The 23679-nt window shown below is 40.4% G+C and overlaps 1 protein-coding gene and 1 pseudogene across 5 annotated transcripts; one reads left to right on the top strand and one right to left on the bottom strand.

Annotated features, from left to right (window-relative positions):
* Positions 1 to 326: 326 nt before the first annotated feature.
* LOC133915120 (regulator of telomere elongation helicase 1 homolog) lies at positions 327 to 9830 on the top strand. 5 transcript variants are annotated; one of them, XM_062358155.1, is made up of 24 exons: positions 329 to 527; positions 658 to 941; positions 1169 to 1308; positions 1548 to 1629; positions 1740 to 1890; positions 2040 to 2202; positions 2367 to 2543; positions 2739 to 2863; positions 3064 to 3115; positions 3462 to 3603; positions 3727 to 3881; positions 3955 to 4046; positions 4125 to 4232; positions 4314 to 4382; positions 4928 to 5014; positions 5809 to 5868; positions 5949 to 6064; positions 6476 to 6533; positions 6606 to 6705; positions 7985 to 8040; positions 8124 to 8609; positions 8742 to 8887; positions 9001 to 9107; positions 9566 to 9830. In XM_062358155.1, exons 1-23 carry the CDS (start codon positions 426 to 428, stop codon positions 9077 to 9079), a joined length of 3030 nt encoding a protein of 1009 aa, XP_062214139.1. In that variant the 5' UTR covers positions 329 to 425; the 3' UTR covers positions 9080 to 9107; positions 9566 to 9830. The 5 variants fall into 5 exon arrangements, with proteins under 5 accessions (XP_062214162.1, XP_062214146.1, XP_062214139.1 ...); XM_062358162.1 differs by lacking the exon at positions 9566 to 9830 and having other exon boundaries at positions 328 to 527; positions 6606 to 6699; positions 9001 to 9330; XM_062358148.1 differs by lacking the exon at positions 9566 to 9830 and having other exon boundaries at positions 9001 to 9330.
* Positions 9831 to 10626: 796 nt separating this feature from the next.
* LOC133888649 (transcription repressor OFP13-like) lies at positions 10627 to 11302 on the bottom strand (annotated as a pseudogene).
* Between the last annotated feature and the right edge of the window lie 12377 nt (positions 11303 to 23679).

Below are 23679 nucleotides of genomic sequence, written 5' to 3'. Positions count from 1 at the left end.
ATTTTATAAAATTTACTCTTTGTTTTACGTAATATTTATTGTAAACTCATGGTAACTCTTTATGTCAACTCCAACTGAAACCATTTAATAAAACCACGTATGGTTTAACAGCCGTCTGTACACCATCATCACTGTTCACACACCTTCCCCTATTTCACAGAGACAAATCTTATAAGATCTTTCTATAAATTTTTTTTATGAGATCCTAATCTAATTACATATCTTCTGATCCAAAAATTATGTAGAAAAAAAATATTATTATAATTTTTTTATAGAATCGTATGCTATAAAATTTACTTGGTAATCCTACGCCCAAACCCTTCTCTCCTTTTTCCTCTTTTCCTCCTCGCCGCGAACTCGGCCTCCTTCCCCTTCAAGCTTTCCCCCCATTCCCGCCCACTCCTCCACCCGCCACCGCCGCCGCAATGCCTGTCTACACCATCCGCGGCGTCGATGTAGACTTCCCCTTCGACGCCTACGAATGCCAGATCACCTACATGGATCGCGTCCTCGAATCCCTGCAGCAGGTAACCAACCCCCCTCCCACCCCCAAACCCTCCGCGCTAAACCCTACCCGCGCTACGCCGTTCGCCCGCCCCAAAATTTCGCTCGGTTTGACTGCTTTGCGTCGTATTGCCTCGGCGGATCGATGGACAGGGGAAAAACGCGCTGCTGGAGAGCCCCACGGGGACGGGGAAGACGCTGTGCCTGCTGTGCGCGTCGCTCGCGTGGCGCCGCACCTTCGGCGAGTTCCTGCGGGGCGGGCGCGGTGGCAACGGAGGGAGCCAGCAGCCGCCCTACGGGAGCCAGCCGTCCGGTAGCCAGCAATTGGGGGAGTCCCTGTCGCAGCAACAGTCGCGGTACCCCGTGATCATCTACGCCTCTCGGACGCACAGCCAGCTCAGGCAGGTCATCAAGGAGCTCAAGGCCACCAGTTACAGGTCAAGCCCGATGGCTGAGCGACTGCACTTGTTCTTCAGTACTTTATTCTTGTTGGAGAGCTATTCGTGTCGAACTTTATGATGTTAAATAATTTGTCATGAATGCAGTTGTAGCTGCACTTGTTCTTCAGTGTTGCTGCCAGTTGAAAATAACTTCAGTAGCTGCAGTTGTAGCTTGAATGATCACCGAATCTCACTGTTCATAGTTGTTTTGATACATTTCACAGGCCAAAAATGGCGGTGCTGGGCTCCCGTGAGCAGATGTGCATCCATGACGAAGTGAGAACACTCCGTGGAAGAGCACAGAACAATGCCTGCCACTACCTCTGCAAGAAACGCCGGTGCCGTCATCATAACCTTGTCACTGGTAATTGCAATGGAATTCTTCCTTGTTATATACGTTCATATGTCCTTAAAGTCTTCCTTGCAAATGGCTCTTGAAGTGGGATGTTATATCATTTTGTGTTGGTTGAATACTTCTGTGTTTTCTACCTTTCTTCCCTCCACCTTTAGGTACATAGTTTTTTTTTGGTCTATTTCAAGAAAAAAATTCTGTCGTCATCTAAACATATGTGATGTGTTGCACATGAATGACACTTCCTGCAGAGTACTTGAGAAACAACACTGAGCTTGGGAGTGAGCCTTTTGACATTGAAGATTTGGTTAATATTGGGAGACCTAACGGCCCGTAAGTTCCATATTTTATTCGCCCTAGTTTGCATCCCTTTAGACACAAATGCAATCATGCTTATGGAATTTTCTGACCCACAAGTGGTATCTTTTTCTTTATCATTTTAGGTGCCCATATTACATCTCCCGGGAACTTTCGAAGTCGGTTGATATTTTGTTTGCTCCTTACAACTATCTTATTGAATCGGGAAACCGTCGTTCCTTAATTGGCGTACCATGGGACAATGCGGTACTTATATTTGACGAAGCACATAACTTGGTAAGGAGCTCCTTCCTTCTATCTATAGTTATTTGAGTGCCTGTTTAATTTTGTAATTGGACTCTCTCAATACTATAGCCTTAAATGTTAGAACTCGACTGTAAAAACAGCTATACTTTAGCCTTAAATTTACAATAACTCTTGTGCAGGAGAGTATATGTGCAGATGCAGCCTCTTTTGACTTACATCCGAATAACCTCACTTCCTGTGTCGCGGAAGCTCATGAATGCATCAAATTGTGTTCAGCAAAGAGGTCCTTTGAAAATTCTGCTGATAAACAGTTCGACCCTGAAAATTATGCAATCCTCAAAGGTGAACCAAAATTCTTGCAACATCTCTGAGTCGTACTCATCCATATGGTCCTATATTCTTATACTTTTTTTTGTCCTTATGTGGAAAGCTTGTACTTTCACTTTGATGATTTTGAGAGTGATCTTACCTCCTCTTGGTAATAGCAGAACTTTTTTTTTGTCCAGCTCTTTTAATGGCACTTGAGAAAAAGATTAGTGAGCTGGTAATTGAATCCAAGGAGTTGGGTTACACAAAAGCTGGGAGTTACATATACGAATTCCTCTCTGAACTGAACATTACGTCTGAAACATCCAAAAAACTAATCGAGACAATTGATAGTGCTTCTCTACTACTAGAGGAAGGTAATTGCTTTTTTTCTGGAATATTTCTTTCTATTGCAATTACACTAACATTCTTGACCATTAGTGAGATCAAAGTTGTCTGTCTTTCGGAGCTCTATTGTGTTATTTTAGCTGAAGACACTGACCTTTTGATAAATATTTGGATGGTTCATGCAAAGTAGTTTCAGTAACTTCATTTTGTTTCTGCATATTTAGGAAATTCGGCTGAAACTGGACCAGGGGTCAAGGCAAAGGCCACGGTGTCTAGATTGGAGTCAATTAGGGACATGTTAGACATAATTTTTAGGGGTGGTGGTCAAAACCATGCAAAATATTATCGAGTAAGTTTCCCTTTAATTGCATTTCTCTGTTCATTTTCATTGGGTGTTTATCCATTTATGTTATACCCATGCCTCTCCATAAGTCTGACTTCCCTCTTACTCTTGTCATCCGACCCTCATTTCACACTTTGCAGCATAAGCTTGCATATTTTACTGAACGTTTATACTCTTTACAATCATGCTCAATCTTCTCTTTTCAGTTTCACGTGAATGAATCTCAACAAACATCTGGAGATGCATTGAAAGTTCTGGGTAAGTTCAAAGTTGTCCTGTAACATTGTTTGATGGAAAACGTGTGTAATCCCTGATACAGTTCATTCATCAATATAAACTGCATGTATAGTATTGCTCCATTGATTTCTTTCAGATGCAGTTGATTATTTAAAGATAAAATATATGCCACATGGTGCAGTTCATTGCTCAATTCTAAACTGCATGCATATAATAACTACACTGACTCCCTTCAGATATAATTCCTTAGAATCATAAAAATATGGAAAAGTCAACACTTTTGTCATTCCAATGTTCACTTTAGTTAGTCTCCCCAGCAACTGAATAACCATATATTTAATTATCTACAATTTTCTTGTATTCCCAGGTAAGTCTTCAAGGACCCTTAGTTGGTGGTGTTTTAACCCAGGCCTTGCTATGGAAGAATTTCTCAAGTTGGGTGTGCGCTCCATTATATTAACCTCTGGCACTTTATCTCCTTTGGAGTCACTAGCCATGGAACTAAACCTGTAAGTAAAACTATTTTTATTCTGTTACTTAATAATTGAGTTGAAGCTTTGCTGGTTCATTATTTACTTTGACTTCTCTATTTGATGTTGATTGTCGAGGTAATATTTTTTCCATGAATCCAGTGAATTTCCAGTTAGACTAGAGAATCCTCATGTCATTTCTCCAGACCAAATCTGTGTTGGAGTTGTGCCTGTGGGCCCATCTGGACATGCACTTAATTCTTCTTATCGGACACGTGAGACTATACAGTATAAACAAGAACTGGGTATTGCTATAGGTAGGCCATTAATAACAATTGCAGCTGCTTGTATTCTGTAAGAGCTCTGCTGACTTATGTGCTTGTTTCGCAGTTAACTTTGCACGCATTGTGCCAGATGGACTCCTTGTTTTCTTTCCTTCATATTCTATGATGGACAAGTGTGTTGAGTTCTGGAAAAATAGGGTACCCCCAATTTCTGACTAGTTATTCTAAGTGTTTGAGGTACTTATCCATGGACATTTTATAATACGAATCTTACAGAACCATGCAAATTCAACGGATGAGAACACAATTTGGCAGCGGATTTGTAAGCACAAGCAGCCAGTTATAGAGCCTAGGCAGTCATCAAACTTTCCAAGTGCGATCGAGGTGATGAAATATTTTACTAGTTGCCACTTGGACTTTTAACTCTTCATATGCTCATATAGTTGTGAACAATTTGATTTGCAGGATTATGCAGCCAAATTACGTGACTCTTCTACTTCTGGGGCAATATTTTTTGCAGTTTGTCGTGGCAAAGTTTGTTCTTTTTCATTTGAACAGTTTCCTTTGCTTTCTATTATAACTCCTGTTGATTTTAATTTTCCACTTTCAATGTTCTTAGTTAAATGATTATTTTGTGAGTCTGATCATGCTATTTGATTTATTATTTTTCTTATATTCAGTCATTTTTTGTGAGTTGAAAGATAAAACATGTTCAACAGCATATAGTAAGTCTATGGAATGCTGTGATGCTAATAAATGTTGTAAGTTTGTAGAGCTACAATTTTATGAATTATAGTACAAGGCCATGAACAGGGAATTGCTTATTTACTTCTGGAACAAAAGGTCCATAAAACTAGAGGGTTCTAGTGCCAAATTATGTTGTATGTGGAGTATGAAGGGGCCCCTGCCAGTCCCCCTCTCCCTGCCACTGGCTGTAATTAAACAACTAAGTAAAGAAATCAAAGGGTTGTCGGAAGGGCATATGTACTAATAAGTTGGGAGTATCACTTTCAAATTATATTTTTTTGGCTAACCTTAAAGGCGTGCTCCCTCACTTATGCATTTTTGTACTCATGTAGGTTAGTGAAGGTCTTGATTTTGCCGACCGTGCTGGGAGGGCAGTAATAGTTACTGGAATGCCCTTCGCTACCCCAACTGATCCTAAGGTTTGTTCCCAAGTTTAGTAACGGGGAGTTGGTAGTGAAACAGGAACAGGATTCTAGCTGCATGGTATTTTATTGTCCACCTATAATTTTACTGAAAAGGAATACTGCCCCCTTTTGCTATCTTCCTGTCTTTGCATTTTGTAGGCAATTTTGTACCAGAATATTCAGTTTAGGTGGCTTTGTATTTTGGGCTGGGTTCATGCATAGATATTTGTTGGGGGAACTCCCCAGTCTAGAGATATTTAGATGATGCACTATGGTATTACTATAGTTATCATAGTATTTCGGCCACCACGTGGTATGTAGAGGGGTGAAATATCCAAAATACCCCTCTATGCACATGGTTGTAACATAATATCCCCTGCCCCTTCTCTCTATGAATAAGCCCTTAAAGGGCAGGAGAAGGGGGGCCCTAGAGGTTTTTCCCCATTATTAAAACTTCCACAGATATATTGGTTTCATGGTCTCTGCTCTCTCCTTTTGGCTCACTGTTCATCTCCAAGCTTGAGCCTCCTTTTATGAGCGGGGCTATCGCCGTATCTGTTTGGGGCACGTCTTCGTGCGCCAACAATATTCATACACATACTTCATTGGCTTTTTTTTTTTGAAAAGTTTGGAAGTATTTTTGCCATCACTTTTAATTTTTTTTCAGATAAAATGTTTTTCTGCCCTCCTTTTTAACCTGCTTTAGCTTTTTACCATATTGCACAACTATTTGTTCCTTGGCTTCCAGCAAGAGTTATTGCCCTTTTCCTTATGTAAATTGTTCAATTGTCCCTTTGTGTCTGTTCCAGGTTCGTCTCAAGCGTGAGTATTTGGATAGGCAGGGCACACCATCCAATAAGAACACAAAGGTTAAAAAGAATTCCATAGTGAATTGTTAAGCGAGCCTTTGTTGATTATTTTTAGAAATAAGCTCATAATTATTTTGTAGATGTTGACAGGAGAGGAATGGTATGTACAACAAGCAGCAAGGGCTGTCAATCAGGCCGTTGGACGTGTTATCAGACATCGCCACGACTATGGAGCTATTATTTATTGTGACGAAAGGTCTAAAGCCTAATCATAAACCTCTAAGCAACAAATCTAAACATTGTTTGTTTTCTGCTGGACCTCCCACTGGAATAACAGCAGAATAATTTTTCTACGTTATGTGTTCACTTTATGCATTTCTTCTGTTATTCATGTATGCTGTATCAGCATATCAATATTTTAGGCTCCATATTATAATCCTTAGAACAACACTGAAAACGGATTGAAACTTTGAATATCTCAAAATAGTCTTTGCATTTTGTTAGCTAAGGTCAAACTAACATGCAATTTTAAGTATCATGTGGTTACCTCCAATAGCTTTTCAATCTTGAACCATTTGTGATCAGATTGTTTGTCTCAGTCAAACTTCTTCGGAACAATTAGCACTTTGAAATAACAAAGCTTCTTGATATCACATGTTGGTTATAGGTTTGCTTGGCCAAATTATCAATCCCAGATATCGTATTGGCTCCGACCTCATATAAAGGTGCATTTGTTGATTGTCTTCCCGCAATGCTCTTATCGGGTATCTTTACTTATGCTTATATTTTCCCTGCAGTGCTACTCAAAGTATGGGGAAGTAGTCCAAGGATTGACCCGATTTTTTCGAGATAAAGCTTCTTCAGATCATGTGAAGCTAAAACAAATAGATTGTAATGGTGAAGATCTAGTTTAGAATCTTGTGATGATCTTCTTTATCTGTTTCTATTTATTTTTATATGCAAGTTCACGTACACTGAAATATCTTAATTATTTTTTATTTCAAATTTAGTCCAGTGTGATTGTTGATGATACAAATTTTGCTGTGAACATGGGTTTTATCAGCTTATTTGATAGCTGGCATATTGATTAATCCATTTGCAGTTCTAATTATTAGTGATGTTAATTGATAGATTTTTCCTCAGAAATATATTAGTAAGGTTATGTACTTAATCACCCTGTCAAACTTGCGATAGCAGTCCACATTAGTACCAGTAGTAGTATCATCAATTCGCTGGTCATATGTTCGTAAGGACCCAATTAGATACTTTTAGGTAGTTTAGGATTCAAGTAAATAACAGTGAGCTAGAAGGGCTTGACTATACAAACTTGAACAGAATGGGGACTAAACCAGCAAAACTAAATTATAGCTTCCTTGCAGAAATTTGATGACCTTATGGGCTTACATTGCTTTCTTTTTTCTAGTAAGCTGTGGAGATTCTTCTCTTGCATTTAATTTAGAACTTAAAATGCCACTTGTAGTTCATGATTTGCTCATTATTGAGAAAGTTTTTTGACAAACCGAAATATATTTTGGAACAATGTTCAACATAATTTATAGTTGTGCAAGCCAGAATTCAGCCTGTGACTATTAGAATTAGAAGAAAGAAATACTAGTACCTTTGTACTGGATTTAACTCAAATGATTTGTACATATTATACTTTGTGATATGTGAAACCCATATGTTTGGACCTATATGAGTTAATACATTCAAGCAATGCCTTGCACTGATGCTATAAAATCAATACCTTTTGGTTGGTAAGATACGAAAATTTCAATTTTCTTATATTATGATCTGTGCTAGATTTTCTCTACAGCCTGCTTTTATTTATATTTATAGAATAGGATTGTCAAGGTCCAGCAGCACAATGCCAGCTCTGATCTCAAATTCCTGTTTGCTATTGAATGGTGTTGTTTATATTTGAATATCGACAACATGAGTTCCGTGATCTAAACCTTTTTTTTTTTTGTATCTACAATGCAACTATATAAAAAGGACAACCAGACATTTTGTGCAGCCCTGATTTTATTTGCTGTCAACTTCTATGTTTAATTTTATTGAGGCAATACAATACGGAACTTTGGCGTTTAATTACTACACTTTGTGCCGCATCTGCTATTTCTCTCGATAATTCTTATTTATTTGCAACTTATTGCGAAAATGTTGTTATATGCAGATAGTATAATACCACTTACAAAGAAATGCATGCCTCAGGAAACTCTATCAGATTTGGTAAATCCGTTCCATCGACATCGATGACCAATATTTAATTTAATTCCTCTGGCACTTACAAATTCCATTCTTTCTTTTGCTAGGCTGCCAGTGCACGAAATGAGCACCCGGAAATAACATTGTCAGTAAATCCGACCACAAGAAGAAGTAACTTTATGAAGTTGGCTCAGATCACTCCTGCCAATCGTTCTACCCTTTCTACGAAGCACAACTTCACATCTACGTCACAGCTCTTTTCCTCCGAGGGCCAATTGTCACAGGATACACTGGTTGTTGATTTGACTGCTGATACAGCAATACACGGGCATCTGAAGGAACATACCTTCAAGTCTTTAGGGCTTAAGAAAGCTAAAATAACAGACAGATCCAAAGGTGCTAGTGGCTCTGATGATGTCTCTTCAAAATTGCCACCAAATGTTGAGTCAAGAGCTTTGGCCAGACACCAAGGTGAACAATCTGCACCTCAATCAAAGAAAAGTACCACAGAACAAGCATGCCAAAAGAATGAGGCTGTCCGGGAAAAATCTGTAGGCCAGGAATCTAACTCAGGGCCAGCCTTCTTGAAGATGGTATGCTGCTCTTTCACTGTAATTTGATTCCATCTCGTGCTTCGCAGAATAAGTGCTATCTTGTTAATATGTTAATATTTGTGCTATGTGCACGAGATAATAGTATTCCTTCAATTTGGATATTTTTACTAGGCCCGAGAAAAGCTCAGTAGCACGGAGTACGGAGAGTTTGTTGAATTTATGAAGGCCTTAAAATTGAAAACTATGCATATCAAAGACTCACTTGAAGCAATAGCAAAGCTTTTTTCCTCTCCAGAGAGACGTCCACTTCTTGAAGGGTAACATTACATTTGTTGGAACTATCACGAACATTGGCCCTTCATTTTGCTGTTATTCCCTTATGTTACTGCACCTTTGTTTATACCTGATTGTCGTTTTCTTTTGCTTACAGGTTCAGGGTTTTTGTTCCTAAGAATCATCTTCCATTATATGAGCAGCTTGTTCGAAGACATACTGTTTCTAATACATGATGACAAGATCAGCCGCTCATGTTTAAAGGCATATTCACTCTGTTATTGCTGTGTTGTATTTTTATCATGTGATAACTGCAATGCTGATTATGATCAACACATAACTATTTGTCAACAGAATATACGCACGTTCTTGAGGTGCATGCAATTATTTTTAGAATGTGATATGACACTTCTAGCATCTGAGGAAAAGAAATGGACACCATAAAACTCAACTTTAAGCTTGTTAAGTAAATAAGCAGAATTTCCAATGGTCTTTTCAAATACAATGAGCATTTTTTTTTATCTGGCAATAATTGCAGGCCTCTTATATTTTTTCCTGGTTACACTAGAAGCTCCAGTTGCCATCCCAACACTCCACACAGTTCTGCATCCTTAATGTTCATGCCAGCATGAATAATTTTTATTTTCCCCTTGTCTTTTCATGCCATCAACTTCATTTGACTGATCCAAAATTGCCATGTTTGTTATCGCGCTGAATTGCAGGCAGTTGCGGGCTTCCTATTTATTTATCAATATGATCCACCTTCAGAGTGGCTGGTTTTACTTATTGAATATAGACAATAAATTTTAGAACCAGTGCTGTATTTGGTTCTGATGTTACTTTATTTGTGGCTGTACTGCAATTTATTCTCTTTATAATTGGAATTATGCCTTCTGGGTAGCAGAAGCACGCTGTTTGATGTGTCAATCAAGAAACAACAGGATGATATTTCTTTTGACACTTTCTTGTTAAACGCGGAATATCATGAGCCTCTCTTATGATGATTATATCATTTTTTTACAGTATTGTTTGGATATGCTGCAAAACCATCTGGAGGATTAACTAGCTACCTTACTCTTTTTATCTCCATGTTGCTCAAATACATTGTCTAAATTCTGAATTGCCCCTTTATTGATCATCTTCTGTAGCATGATTATCTGCAAATGAAGTTCTGGAAACTAAGGGGTGAAATGCAGCATGTGCTTCACTTTCATATCTGCACCCTTGAACAGCAAGCCCAAAACACTCTTTAACGCATGCCTTTAAGAGGAACCATGGGACTCATCAAAGATGAATGTAAAGTTTTAAAGTCGTGATGGCATATTTGTCTAAGTGACTTATTGACCTGGTTGCTTTATTTACTGATCTAAATCATCTGAATCTACAGGTTTCACGCAAATAGTCCGTATGTTTTGGGTAATGGAGGTGCTCATGGACCCTCAGCTGTATATTAATAGAACGCAAATAGCAATTATCCTAAATTACACTATGGGAAAACGGAACCCATAGTAAAATCTGATTATTGGTTCTGGTCCAAGTTGATTTAATAAACATTCTCAACTGCCAACCAACAACTTGTTGATTCAAGCATTAGTGACGTTTCTAGCTTTCCTGACATTTTTCACCAACGTTTCTACCATGCTAGCCTTGTAGCGTTTTTATGGGCAGTTTTATTTTCGTGCTGTTACACTTACCAGAGAATCAGGTAGCATCAACATTTGTGCTCTGTAAATATTTGTTACTTTGAGTTATACAAATTTTGAAGTGATAACTACCATTCCTCCTAATAATATTTCCTACTCGTAACACTCTTGTCAGCCCACTGGGCTTTTCCGCGGGCTGGGCTGCTCATGTGAGTTTCGGCAGTCAGGTCAGCAAAGGCCTTGAAAATGTGCTTGTGCACAGCTTGATCATTTAGCTGCAGGTAGTAAAAGAGTAGCTCCTCCAGGAAATCCCAATCCAACTGCTGAGATATGCGACCATGGTGCATCTTTATCATGTTCTGCATGGATCTCCGAAAGTCTGTGTAAGGGTCCATGGAGAATACCACTATGGCCGTATTGTCGCCGCTTTCCTCACCTGGCCTGGCTTCCTTGATGCCTTTTGCAACTGACTCTGATGAAGATGATGTCTCTGCTGTCTGTTGTGTCTCGTCGATGAGTGATGTGGTTGTGCCTGGCGATGATGGGAAGCACGAATCGTTGTCGCTGCCATGGATGTAGAGGGACCGGAAGTTGTCGAAGAGGAAGCGGTCGACGTCGGAGAGCGTCGCCGCCTGGTCCTTGCTGTTCTCGTCGGCGGTGGCGGTGTGATCGCCGTCCAAGTCCAACGACGTGGCTCTCGGGAACCTGCAGGCGTTGAGGAGGCTTTTTGCCGGAATGTGTGAGCTGGGGATGTGGATCGGAGAGGTAGAGCTGCAAGGATTTGCGCAGCTTGGTTCTCTTCCTGTCATCTTCCATTTCCTGTATTCCCCCTCTGAAAGGGACGAGCCTGTAGTGTCAGCAAATGGGAGAAGAGGGACGTGGAATTCTACTAAACCAGAGCCGTGAATGGTGGTGCTCTTTCTTCGTTTTATTGTGCTAATGGGAGTTACGAGAAGGGGATTAGAATGGCGCGTTAAATGGAAAAGGAGTTCATCTGGGGCTGCAGAATGGCCGTTTTTACTTTGTCTGAAACGTATTTCCCCTTATTTTATGAGCCTGGATTCCATGTTATGCGAGTGCATAAGAACGGCGGGTGGACTCGCTTTGTTGATAAAAAAGCTCGAGCTTGCAGTCCAGTAATTTAGTGCCGGGCCAAGCCAAGCCTCAATGCAATTTACATGACGCTCTTTGTTCCGGGCACTTGCGCGGCCTTAACTCTTAGGAGCGATATTAACAATGGGATTCAGGGGCTTTTCATTGTTTACTAAGATCATGAAACCATTTTTTAAATATATTTAAAACACGACACGGTGGGTAAAGATTCGAAGTCACTTGAATGATAAACAACGTAGATCTTATAAAATAACAATTAAAGAAGAGATACTTAATCGTCTTATTTCTATGAAAAAATAACACATCTAACTGTCTTACCATTGTCTTTTGATTAGATTATATTTTGTTAGTAATACACCTTTAGAAAGATACCATAGAAAAACTTTTATTTTTAAAGGTACCAACCGGCGAGCTATTCAATACGCTAACGGTATAATGCTCTTCATGTAACATGATTCAGAAAAGGTCAAAAACTTGAAGTTGTTACTATATGCATTTAAACAGCTATCTGGTCTCAAGATCAATTTCCACAAGAGCGAATTATTCTATTTTGGTAACGTGTTGGATAATGTGAATCAGTATGAAGAATTGTTCAGATGTGCCAAAGGAGAGTTCCCTCTACGCTATCTGTAGGGGTGAAAACAAATCGGATACAAATCGAATAGTCTACTTTCCACATTACTATATATATATATATATATATATATTTTAATACGAATACAAATACAAATACAAATCTGAATATCTTCGAATACCAATATGAATCGGATTGTTTGAATCCGTATCCGCATCCACATCCGAATACCTAATATATTCAACTGTATGTGAATATGCTACAGCTTTGATGATAATGAAATAATAAATTAATTTGACACGATCATGACGGCAATTCAATATAGAGAACCTCAATTTTAGTAGATTGATCCTCTATCGTAAGACATGAGGCCACTTTTGCTACAGTACCATACCTTTTGACTATTTTGGACCTTTGGATGGGAGATGAGAGGGCTAGATTTATCACTACAGTATATGTGGTACAATATCAATCAGTAAAAGAATAGATATGATCGAAAGAATTAAGTAAGAGAATAAGATAAAATAATATAAATTTATGTTACTCATATTTATATTTCATAGGAGTATTTCTGCATATTCGAATACTGATATTATCAGCATTCATATCCATATCTAGGAAAACGAATTTGGATATATTTATATTCATATATGAGAACATTACGTCAGAACAGCACATTAGTGACATGTCATAACCGTCATTAGTGACGGGTCTCATACCCGTCACTCCGAACACGTCACTAATGATGACACATTAGTGACGGGTCACAGTTGAGATCCGTCACTAACGTAAGTCTCCTATGGCATATGGAGGTCTATTGCCTGTCACTGGTGACTCGATCATTAGTGACGGGTGGTAACCGCATCCTGTTACTGGGACTGGATCATTAGTGACTAGTGGTAAATGCACCTATCACTAATGATTGAGTCATCAGTGACGCGTGAGGTTACAACCGGTCATTGATGGCACTCTTTAGTGACATGTGATGTTTTCACACGTCACTAATGTACTCATCCCCTAAGGGTTTTACCTGTTTCCTAGCTGCATCCTGAAGCCATGTTAAGATTTGACAGCTGTCTTCTCCTACGAACAAGATAGTACACATCCAGATATCGAGATCACTCATAATATTCGTGCTATAATCACATCCATGCCATAATCACCATGTATTTAAAGATATCCACATTGTAGGGATCAAAGTCACAAGATATCCACATATAGATAATCAAAACATACAACAGTGGAAGTCCACATCAAGATAACTAGAAATTACATAAGTCAAATTTGGAACCACAAATTACATAAGTCAGTATGCTATCTTCCTACAATGGAACTCGCCTTTCGAAGAGACGATTTCGGTCATAATGAATGAAACGATCCGTCCTCGAATGTTGAAGAGTGCAGACTCCTCGATGTTGCCATCCATTATGTTGAATTCCTGCTGAATGAAAGTAGTTATGGAAAAAGTATGCAATTAGCGTAAGAAAAATCATTTTAGCATCAGATATTAGTAATGAATGAAAGCAATTATAAAAGGACTATGCAATTATATTACATCTAGAGATTTCATATCCTTTGCTGCCATGGTTAGCACCATGTGACGCTCAACGTAGAAGCCGCAGGCATTGCCCGGTGGTTATTGGTGGCATTGGAGAGGGAAAAGCCACCAGTCGAAAGAAAAAAATATAGTAGTGCGGTAGTTGTAACCTAGCACTTACCGTGAAGGCAATCTTATGTGTCAATGCGTGGGGCTCCTTTGGATCACAATACATATACCTGTCAAAAGCCCTATATGCGAAAAGGGATCCAATAGTCAATATTTGGTGTAAGTTTGAAAGTTCAATATATAACCTAAGTCATGAAGAACTTACTCATTGAGGATTTTTTTGACCAAATTATAGTCACGTTCTCCCCGTTCACTGTTAGGTCCTACTGCTGTTCTTGATGAATCAAGGTAACATGCCAAGTTCCACTTGGGAGTAATGACCAGTAAGATACAATAATCACTCATGTTTTGGGTGGCCATCAGGTAGTCCTTCAAAAAGTGACTCATTGCCCTAGCCACAGATCCCACAATGAATTTTCTTTCTTATTCCATCACAAAAATCGTCATAATTTGGGGGTCAAAGAATCTGAAGGGCTCCTTCTTCCTCATTTGTTGCACCAAATGTCTATAGATAAGAAATTAGTTAGATTGGAGAGTTAGTGGTAATAATTAATGAACATCTAGTTTGAAAGGGCTTACAATGTAAAGCATTGCAATAACCTCACGTCTAGGCCATTGAGGTTGAAGAGGTAGTATAAGTCGTTGAACCCCACAATGAAGTAGCCTTCCCCATTCAAGAAGTGACAATTTTGGTATTGAATGATAATGGAAGTCTTCTTCCCTCTACAACCTTGCAGGTAGTAATTATGCAACTCAACACAATGTTATCCCACCCTCCGAAGTGGATCTGCCAGCAGCAAGAGCTTCCCAAACTGAAATTTTGGGTTAGCCTTAGTCCAAGCTGCTCCTATCTCGTGCTTCTTGGCAATTGAGTCCTTACCAGAGGACTTGGACCTCTTTGACAGCTGCTTCTTAGACCCTGGCTTAAACATCTTCTTCTTCTCTAGGTTACCCTCATGTTTCCTAGCTAGAGATGGCAGAGTGGGAAAAGGCAACGTAGTTGGCTCATCTTGAGTCTGAGGTTGGGGTAGAGAACTCGATGCACTTGAACGTCCAGACAGATCGAGACCGTATGTAACACTTGAAGACAAGCTTGACCTAGTTTTTGAAGACAAGCTTGACCTAGTTTTTGGATCTCATCATTAGGGGGGGGGGGGGACAGGCAAATCTGTGTCCACAGCATTGGCATGCGCAAAATCCACGAAAACCATGCCACAACCAGGACATATTGAGACCGTATGTAACACTTGGACCTCTGAATGCACCTGGCCCTTTGCAACTTAATTTGGTAGCCACCAGATCTTATGACCAGCGATCATGATGTGCATCCATCGAGACAGTCTATAGTATCTAGCTCCATGGATGGAGAGAAGATAGGTTGTTCGACTTCCCTGGAGGCTTGACTATCTTGAGTCCAGCAATTGGGCTATCACCCGCTGTTGTACTAGGAATTACAACTCCTTGTGCCGTAAACCTTTGTAGGATGTTTCGATAAATGCTCTCTGTGATTGATTGGGTCAATGCTTGTACATCGATTGCACCCGACCTCTTCCTCTTCTTATACATCCTGACGTGTTCGGGGAAGCCTAACTTCCAGCCCTAGGAACTGGACACGTCTCGAACACGACCTGGGTGCTCAGGGTTTCTCAACGTAATGGAGTGATCGTAATGTTCCCTGACCCCGTTGAATGAACATTTGGAGGATTAGTTTGCTATTTCTTTCATCTTTTCAGTGACTGCCTTGGTTTTGCTGGATTTGAAGGTGATTTCTCCACTATTTGATAGCTTACCCCTCGTTTGCAAATACGATTATGACTATCCTAGGAAATGCAACCAAGGATTCTTGTGACCTTCATTGGCTAACTTTTCATCCTTCGCCTGCCATTTCTACCTTTTCCCCACGTACCCAGTTGTTCCCAGATTGTAGTTCTGCTTGTTCTTTGCCTAAAGCTATTTCTTTGTTGAACTCTCATTTTGGAACACCTCTGAGCTCTTCAATACCACAAAAGCTTCCCAATCCTCCCTTTTCATATATGAGTACTTGATGAAGGGCTCCAACCCTTTTGCCATATACTTGTTCATAAGCTTGCTCTTGTGGCTTCTCCAAAGTTTGGCAATCATTTTCATAGCAGCCCTAAAACCCTTCGCCATCATGCTCTCTAGGAACTCCAGAAACGTATTAACGCCATCATTGAACAAGGCGTTCTTTTGAGCCACAGTGAGGTCATCGAACTTTGGAAGGGTCAATGGCACCCTCTTCCGAGCATTAAGGCATGCGAGCTTCTGCAACCTCTACAGGGCCTTCTTCTCCATAGGTATGCCATCATCATCGATTTTCGTGGTAGTAATCTTGTCCGTCGGCCACTTTTCTTGTGTCCTTTTCCTTTGTAATGTTGCTCCACTGGGACCTAGTTGCGCAGACGTCTGACTCGGAGCTTGTCCTTCGTCAGAGGATCACAATAAAGACTCGTTGACAGACATCTAATATATATGAATATGTAGATACAATTGTATTAGTATTAGTATTTATATTCACTTTTAGGATTTTTCTATAAAAAATATGATATATTTCTTATCTAAGATGAAGGATCATAGCTAATTTCTTAGGCAAAGATAGATCATAATCCCATTCGAGGATATGTGGCCCGAGTATGTTTCTATGCTCTTGTACGGTTCTAGAGAAAATTTTGGCAGCACATCTCCGCTGTTCTCCAAATACATGGCTCGACAATGAGCTAAGGGAGTGTGTATCCAGAGAACAACAGAGAGATGATATCAAAATTCTCTCTAGAACCATACAAAAACACATAAACCTACTACTCGGGTCACATATCCTCAAATTGTCCAAAGTTCATGGACAATTTGGGAGCATCTTTTTATAAATATGACGAGTTGCTAAGTCATATTTATAATCAAACACTCCCGAACAGGAGACGTAGGTTACACAAACTGGTTTCACTTTTAGGATACATCTGATGCAGGAACAAGTGGCCAAGGAAATAAATATCCTTCACAGGTGAGCAGTGAGATAGACCATGATATCCAAAAAGGATGGTAGGAAATACATCTCGAGAAGACATAGAGTCCCAAAGTGTCTTTTTTCTAGCTCGGCTAGTGCTTCTGGATCGAGTACCTTCTAACCAATTGTATTGAAAAAAAAGCACAGGCTCATGATAGCCTCTCAAACACCAATTGACAACATGTTTCTAATTTCAACCGCAATCATCTATTTCAACATCACATGTCAATCATGAGTCTTCACGCCGCCATCCATTTTCAGCTCTTTCACTAAAACAAATCTTCTAATATTGGATGAGTAACCAGAGGGAACTTTCACACCGTACAAGAACTTGCAAAATTCTTTTTTCTCCTTCTTGGATATGGTGATGCAAGATGGGGGTAGGGATTTTTCTTTATCCGTATCCTTGGCATGAAGCTCTGGCCTTAAGGTCATTTGTTTAAGGTCAGCTCGTGCGTTTACATGATCCTATGTTTTTCTCTTCATGTTGAGCATTGTACCGAGGAGACTATCATAGATATTCTTCTCTACGTGCATGAGGTCAATAAAGTGGTGAACGTCTAAGTATTTCTAATAATCAAGATTAGAGAATTGATTTCTTGTTCCATATTCTATTTTCATCACTCTTGGAGGATCGTTTTCTCTTGCCAAGGACAACATTGATATTCTTAATCTGATCATAGACATCTTGCGCGTTGAAATGCCTTGGAGGTGATGCTTTCTCCCTTGTGTCGTCAAACCGAGACTTTATTTTCTAGTACGGGTGGTTCGTGGGAAGGAAACATCGATGCTGCATATACATTGTTTAACCACATATTTTCAGTGTCATCTAAGCATTGGAGGCAAGCTTCACTTTTTCTTTTACTCTGTCCTGACAAGTTATGAAGTGCTGGTAGATCATTGATGGTGACGACACAACATGGCATATAGGGTGAAGTATTCCCGCTTGTACTGATCCCAAACCTCAATGCCTTCAGACCAGAGTCTTTTAAGATCATTCATCAAAGGCCTGTGATACACATCGATGTCATTGCCAGGTTGCCTCGAACCAGGAATTAAGGTCGACAACATAATGTGGTTCCGCTTTTTTACAAAGCAAAGGTGGAATGTTGTAGATAGACAGTAAAACAGGCCAAGTGTTATATGAGATACTCATGTTACCGAATTGATTCATGTCATCTGTGCTCATAGTAAACCTAATATTTCTTAATTCTTCAATGAACCAACAAAATATGGAATTAATGGTTCACCACTAAGCAGAATCTGCGGGGTGCCATATCATTGTGTCGTTCTTACGACCCTCTTTGTGCCAACATAGCAATTGTGACTCCTGTGCATTTGCGAACAAACACTTCAAACAGGGAATTATAGGGAAATACCACACCACCTTCCTAGGAGGCCTTTTTCTCTTGTTGCCTCCCTCCATGTTGCCACCGTCATTTCTAAACTTGTATCGATGGGTTTCACAAACAGGACATTGATCCAGGTCTGTATACTCTCCATGAAATAGGGCACAATCCTCCTTACATGCATGTATTTTTCTATTTTCAATCCTAAAGGACAAATTATCTTTTTCGCATCGTAGACAGTCTTAGGCACCTTGTTCCCCTCTGATAGCATGTCCCTTAGCAGATGCAAAAATGCTTTGAGATTCCTATCAGACCAACAATGGTTGCCTTCAATTACAGAAGTGTAAGCACCGCAAACAATAGTGTGCATTTCTCCTTACAGCCAGGATAAAATGGTGTCTTCGAGTCTCGCACTAGTTTCTGGATTTGGCAAACTCACCATCACTATACTCGTCGTGCCTCTCAGCATCGCGCACCATTCGGTCCACATTCTTCACCAAATCCACGTAGTTATCATTGAATCATAATATGTTTGCGTCCCTGAGATAAATTATCCATATCACTGTTTGGCAGGAGTCCTTGATCCATACTGCCGTTTGGGAGGACCTGATCCATTTCCCCTTCGTTAAGGCCTTTCTCGCCGTGTTTGTTCCAAATATGATATCTCTCTTTGAATCCACGCCTTAACAAGTGATCGTACACATTTTCACGTTTTGGAAACTTCTTCTTATTCTTCAATCATAGCATGGATGCCATATTGCCGTTTTACCCCGACCTTCCATATCCGCCACTGTGGCACTCATGAAAGACTCCACCCCGCTCATGTACTCATTACAAGTACAATAATTAAGGTATATCCAACTTCGGTCTGCCATCTACAAATTGAAAAAAATATTCATTGTTAATAGAAATGATAGAGCACATACAATTGAATAAGTATAAAAATTCTAGCAAATTTAACTAAATTAAGAGTAGATTCAAGACAATTTCTTACCTAAGGCGAAGGATCCTAACTAATTTTTAAATAGGCAAAGATAGGTCTTAATCCCATCTGAGGATATGTGGCTCGAGTAGATTTCTATGCTCTTGTACGATTCTAGAGAAAATTTTGGCAGCAACTCCCCGCTGTTCTCCAAATACACGTCTCGACAATGAGCCAAGAGGGTGTGTATCCAGAGAACAATAGGGAGATACCACTAAAATTCTCTCTAAAACAATACAAGAGCATAGAAAACTACTACTCGGGCCATATATCCTCGAACTGTCCAAAGTTCGTAGACAATTCGGGAGCATCTTCTTATAAATATGAGGAGTTGTCAAGTCATATTTATAATCAAACACTCTCGAAAGGGAGACGTAAGTTACGCAAACTAAATTCACTTTTACGAATATAATTAACATAATTGTGCTATACACATATTCAGATTTGGGACAAGGTGAAATTCTGAACTCCAACTCAAACCCTAGAATCTAGCAAATAGGAGAAAGAGGAGGAAGGGGGATGCAAACCTTCAAAGGCCAAAGGGGATAATCCACATGTATCAAGATTTGGGAGAAGGAGCAAAATTGTTGATTCCAACTCAAATTGTAGAATCCACCACATGAGTAATAGGAGGAGGAAGGGGGTGGGAGGCAAACCTTGAAAGGATAAGGGATAATCCCAACTTCAAATCACCAAGATTTGGTTGGTACTCAACAGAATTGTCAAAAAAAAATGCCTCCCTGTGCCGAGCAGCCCACGAGTAGACACTATCGAGTCGAGCTACTCAGCGCAGAAAGTAACAGTAAATATCACTCATTAGTGATGGGTGATAAGAACACCCATCACTAATGAGTGAGTCATTAGTGACGGGTATTAGCACAACCCGTCACTAATGAGTGGCCCTGACAGTGAATCGCCCCAGGCTACATTTAGTGATGTGCGCCCTCTCTACCCGTCACTAATGACTACATCATTAGTGATGGGCTTTAAGGTGACCTGCCACTACTATCTTTAGTGATAGGTCATTCCTTTGCCATCACTAATGACTCCTCATTAGTGACATGTCTTCGCCAGGTCCCAGCCTAGGCCACACATTAGTGACGAGTCATCACTGGACCCATCATTAATAGTGAATTAGTGACGTGTTCTGGTTTGCCGTCACTAATGCGTTGTCTCCTATGTTCATTTCTTATGTAGTGGAAATGAATTCAAATATATCCATATTGGTATCCATTTGTTAGTTGTATACGGATTTTTCTTACTATATTTACATTTGGCTGAATATGAATATTAGATAATACCGATATTTGATATCCATTTTCCACCCCTAGCTATCTAGGAATTTTGAGTCACTATCGCAAACTTTGGAACTCAGACTAGAAAGGAGTAGAGTAACGATTTGAAAAGAGGCTTGAGTAGCTGGATAGGAAAGTACTTATCAATGGGAGGTAGACTTGTCCTTCTAAACTCAGTTCTTAGTAACCACTCGACATACATGATGTCCTTTTTCTTAATCCCACGTAGGGTACTTAAAAGACTGAACTAGTTTTGTTCCAGATTCTACCAGCAAAATGAGTCACAAAAAGAAGTATCATCTTGCGAAATAGAGTTCCATGTGTTAACCTAAAGATCACGGTAGCTTAGGGATACAAGATCTCAATTTTCAAAATAACTCGTTAATATGTAAATGGCTATACAAACTTTTGGCAGAAGAGGGTGTATGGTAGAATATATTACGAAATAAATATTTTGGGATCAAAACCTTTATCACAAGTACATTGGAAGCTAGGTGACTCACAATTTTGGGCAGTGTTGATGAAGGTGAAGTGGCATTTACTATGCTTGGTACCTTCAACATCAAATATGGTTCTCAAATAAGATTCTGGGAAGATATATGGCTGGAAAATTCGCCTTTGAGCAACCAATATCTTAACCTATACAACATAGTTCAAAACAAACAAGATACAGTTGCTAACGTATTACAATCTTACCCACCAAACATCTTATTCAGGCAGAACTTGATAGGACCAAAACTTATTGCGTGGAATGATTTGCTCACTCGCCTTATCAACATCAATTTGGCACACGAGCCTGATGAATTCCGTTGGAAATTGAACAAATATGGAAAAATCTTAGTTAATTCGTTATATCGGGATCTTATGCACAGGGATGTACCGATAATGAACATGGAGCTATGGAAGCTAAAATTACCTCTAAAAATAAAAGTTTTCTTATGGTACTTAAGCAAAGGTGTACTTCTAACAAAAGATAATGGCAAAGTAGTTAGAAATATTGCTTTTATCACAAAAATGAGACAATTAGGCATCTATTTTTTGGCTGTCATTTTGCGAGATCTGCATGGTTTATCAGTCAAGTAGCTTCGAACCTTTACCCACCGAGTAGTGTTCCAAATGTATTTGTTAACTGGCTTAGTAGTCTTAGTAAGCATTGGAAAGCCAAAGTAATGGTAGCGACAACAGCTTTTTGTTGGTCACTATGCAGAAAATGATATTGTCTTTAATAATAGAAAAATTAACTCTCCTTTATAGGTTATTTATATATGTACGCACTGGCTACATACACGGGCGGTGCAGCAGCGGTAGGAGGATCAACATATGGTGGTATTAGCATGTACTACTCTAGAGCGGGTGGTCAAAGATATCTTTACCCAATTTACATGGTAGTCTAGACATCGGATTGAAGCTTTGCAATAGTCAATGAGTTGTATCGTTTTGTTAGTCATAACCACTTTTTGCTACTTACGGCGATGTTTTTTCTTCTTCTCATTTTTGGGCTATGTGCATCTGTGCTATGCAGAAATCGAAAGTAAACTCTTAATTATTGTATCACCTTAATATACCTATAAGAGTCAATAAAGCTTTCCTTATCGGGAAAAAAACCCGGCAAACTCATTGAAGAGGCAACTTTTAGGGAAAATTGGCTCTATACCACTATTGGCGAAGTTTATTGCAAACATACCATTCAATCTGGCTGGATTACTACTTTACCACTACTTACTACTCCATTTTTGCACTGTCTACCACTCCATCATCTCATGTTTCCTCCCCTTCTCCTTTGTCTCCGGCATGAGCAGACCGACAAGCAAGTCCGGCGGGATGAGCAATGGCAGGCGAGCGAGCCTAGCGAGGAAGGAGCTGCAGGTGGCCGAGGGAGCAAGCTGCCGCCTATTGCTCCTCCCGCCGACACCGTCACCCCTAACTCAACCATCACTGTGTCCTTCCACCAACTACGGCAATCGATCACAGATCTGGATGTCGCCTGGCTACTCCCACGCCGCGCTGTTGAACTAGCCCGCCGCGCCATCCCACGTAGGCTGGTAGCGACGGCATCACTCCCAGGAGCAGTGACTTCTCACCGTGAGCATGACGTTGATGGAGTAGTCGAGGGAGCTTTTGACGTTAGGCATCCACCGGCCCTTCTACCGGCGGCGTAGGTCGAAGCAGCCGACACACCTCCTCAACGCGCTCCTCGATATCGCCCTATGTGTAGCGCTGTTCCTCGAGTGCGTCCCTCAGCACGACCAGTCGAAGCTCCACCTGCCGCTGCTGGTCGATCCCACCTGGGCCAGGGAGCCCGCTGGCCATGGAGGACGAGGGTCAAGGCTTAACGAGGAACATGGTGGACCCCTGCGGGGTCTGCAACCCTCTAGCGAGCATCAATCTAGTGCAAGCTGCTGCTAGAACGGAACAAACCTGAGAACTAGGGAGTGGTAAAGTAGTAATCCAGCATGGGGGAATGGTATGTTTGTGAACCGCTTCACCAATAGTGGTATAGAGGCAATTTTCCCCAACTTTTAATAGGGGTCATGAAGAGGCTGCTACCAACCGACTCATCATCACTACATTATGATCATCTCTCCTGATCGAACGAAAGAACGGCCAATGATTCCTCTCCCTATTCCTCTCTCTTGTTCCCCTTCCCTCTTCCTTGCATAATTGACTCGCTGCACCCCCTGCCTAATTTGATTCGACGTTGTGCGCCGCCCCGTTCGCCAATACAACCCAACTTGCCCTCTCGATGTGTCGGTCACGTGGTGAGCACCTCTGAAGCGAAGCCAAAGGGAGGGAGATGCTCTTCAGGTGTGAGTGCTTGGCTGTACTGGTTTGAGTGGCGCCATGGAGTGGGTGAGGAACCGAAGGAGGTCAGGGTTAGGGGCTTGGGGCAGGGAAGGCGAAGTGGAGAGAGGATGAAGAAAGAGCTTACGTGGAGGCAAAACTAGGAGAAATAAATGCCTTAGGGGATGAAGCGATCCGATATTACAATATTAGGAGCACTACGTAAGAAATCAGCAAAGAAGACACAACATTAGTGACAACTGCTCAACACGTGTCACTAATGTCCTATCAGTGACGGGTCCAATAAGGACGCGTCACTAATGTGCCTTTTGATCGAGACCAGATATAGACCCATCAATAATGAATGATCATTAGTGACAGGTTATCCTAAGCCAGCCAATAGTGACAGGTCAA

The sequence above is a fragment of the Phragmites australis genome, chromosome 1 (assembly GCF_958298935.1).
Source record: "Phragmites australis chromosome 1, lpPhrAust1.1, whole genome shotgun sequence".
Lineage (NCBI taxonomy): Eukaryota > Viridiplantae > Streptophyta > Magnoliopsida > Poales > Poaceae > Phragmites > Phragmites australis.
The sequence above is the reverse complement of the archived record's forward strand: the minus strand, read 5'-3'. Positions and strand labels throughout refer to the sequence as shown.

What these genes read in the sequence shown, in the direction of transcription:
- LOC133915120 (XM_062358155.1), top strand. Translation starts at nt 426, where the DNA reads ATGCCTGTCTACACCATCCGCGGCGTCGATGTAGACTTCCCCTTCGAC. An exon ending in ATTATTTATTGTGACGAAAG is followed by an intron (nt 6,065 to 6,475) that starts GTCTAAAGCCTA and finishes TGTTGGTTATAG; the next exon opens with GTTTGCTTGGCCAAATTATC. An exon ending in AAAACAAATAGATTGTAATG is followed by an intron (nt 6,706 to 7,984) that starts GTGAAGATCTAG and finishes TGTTATATGCAG; the next exon opens with ATAGTATAATACCACTTACA.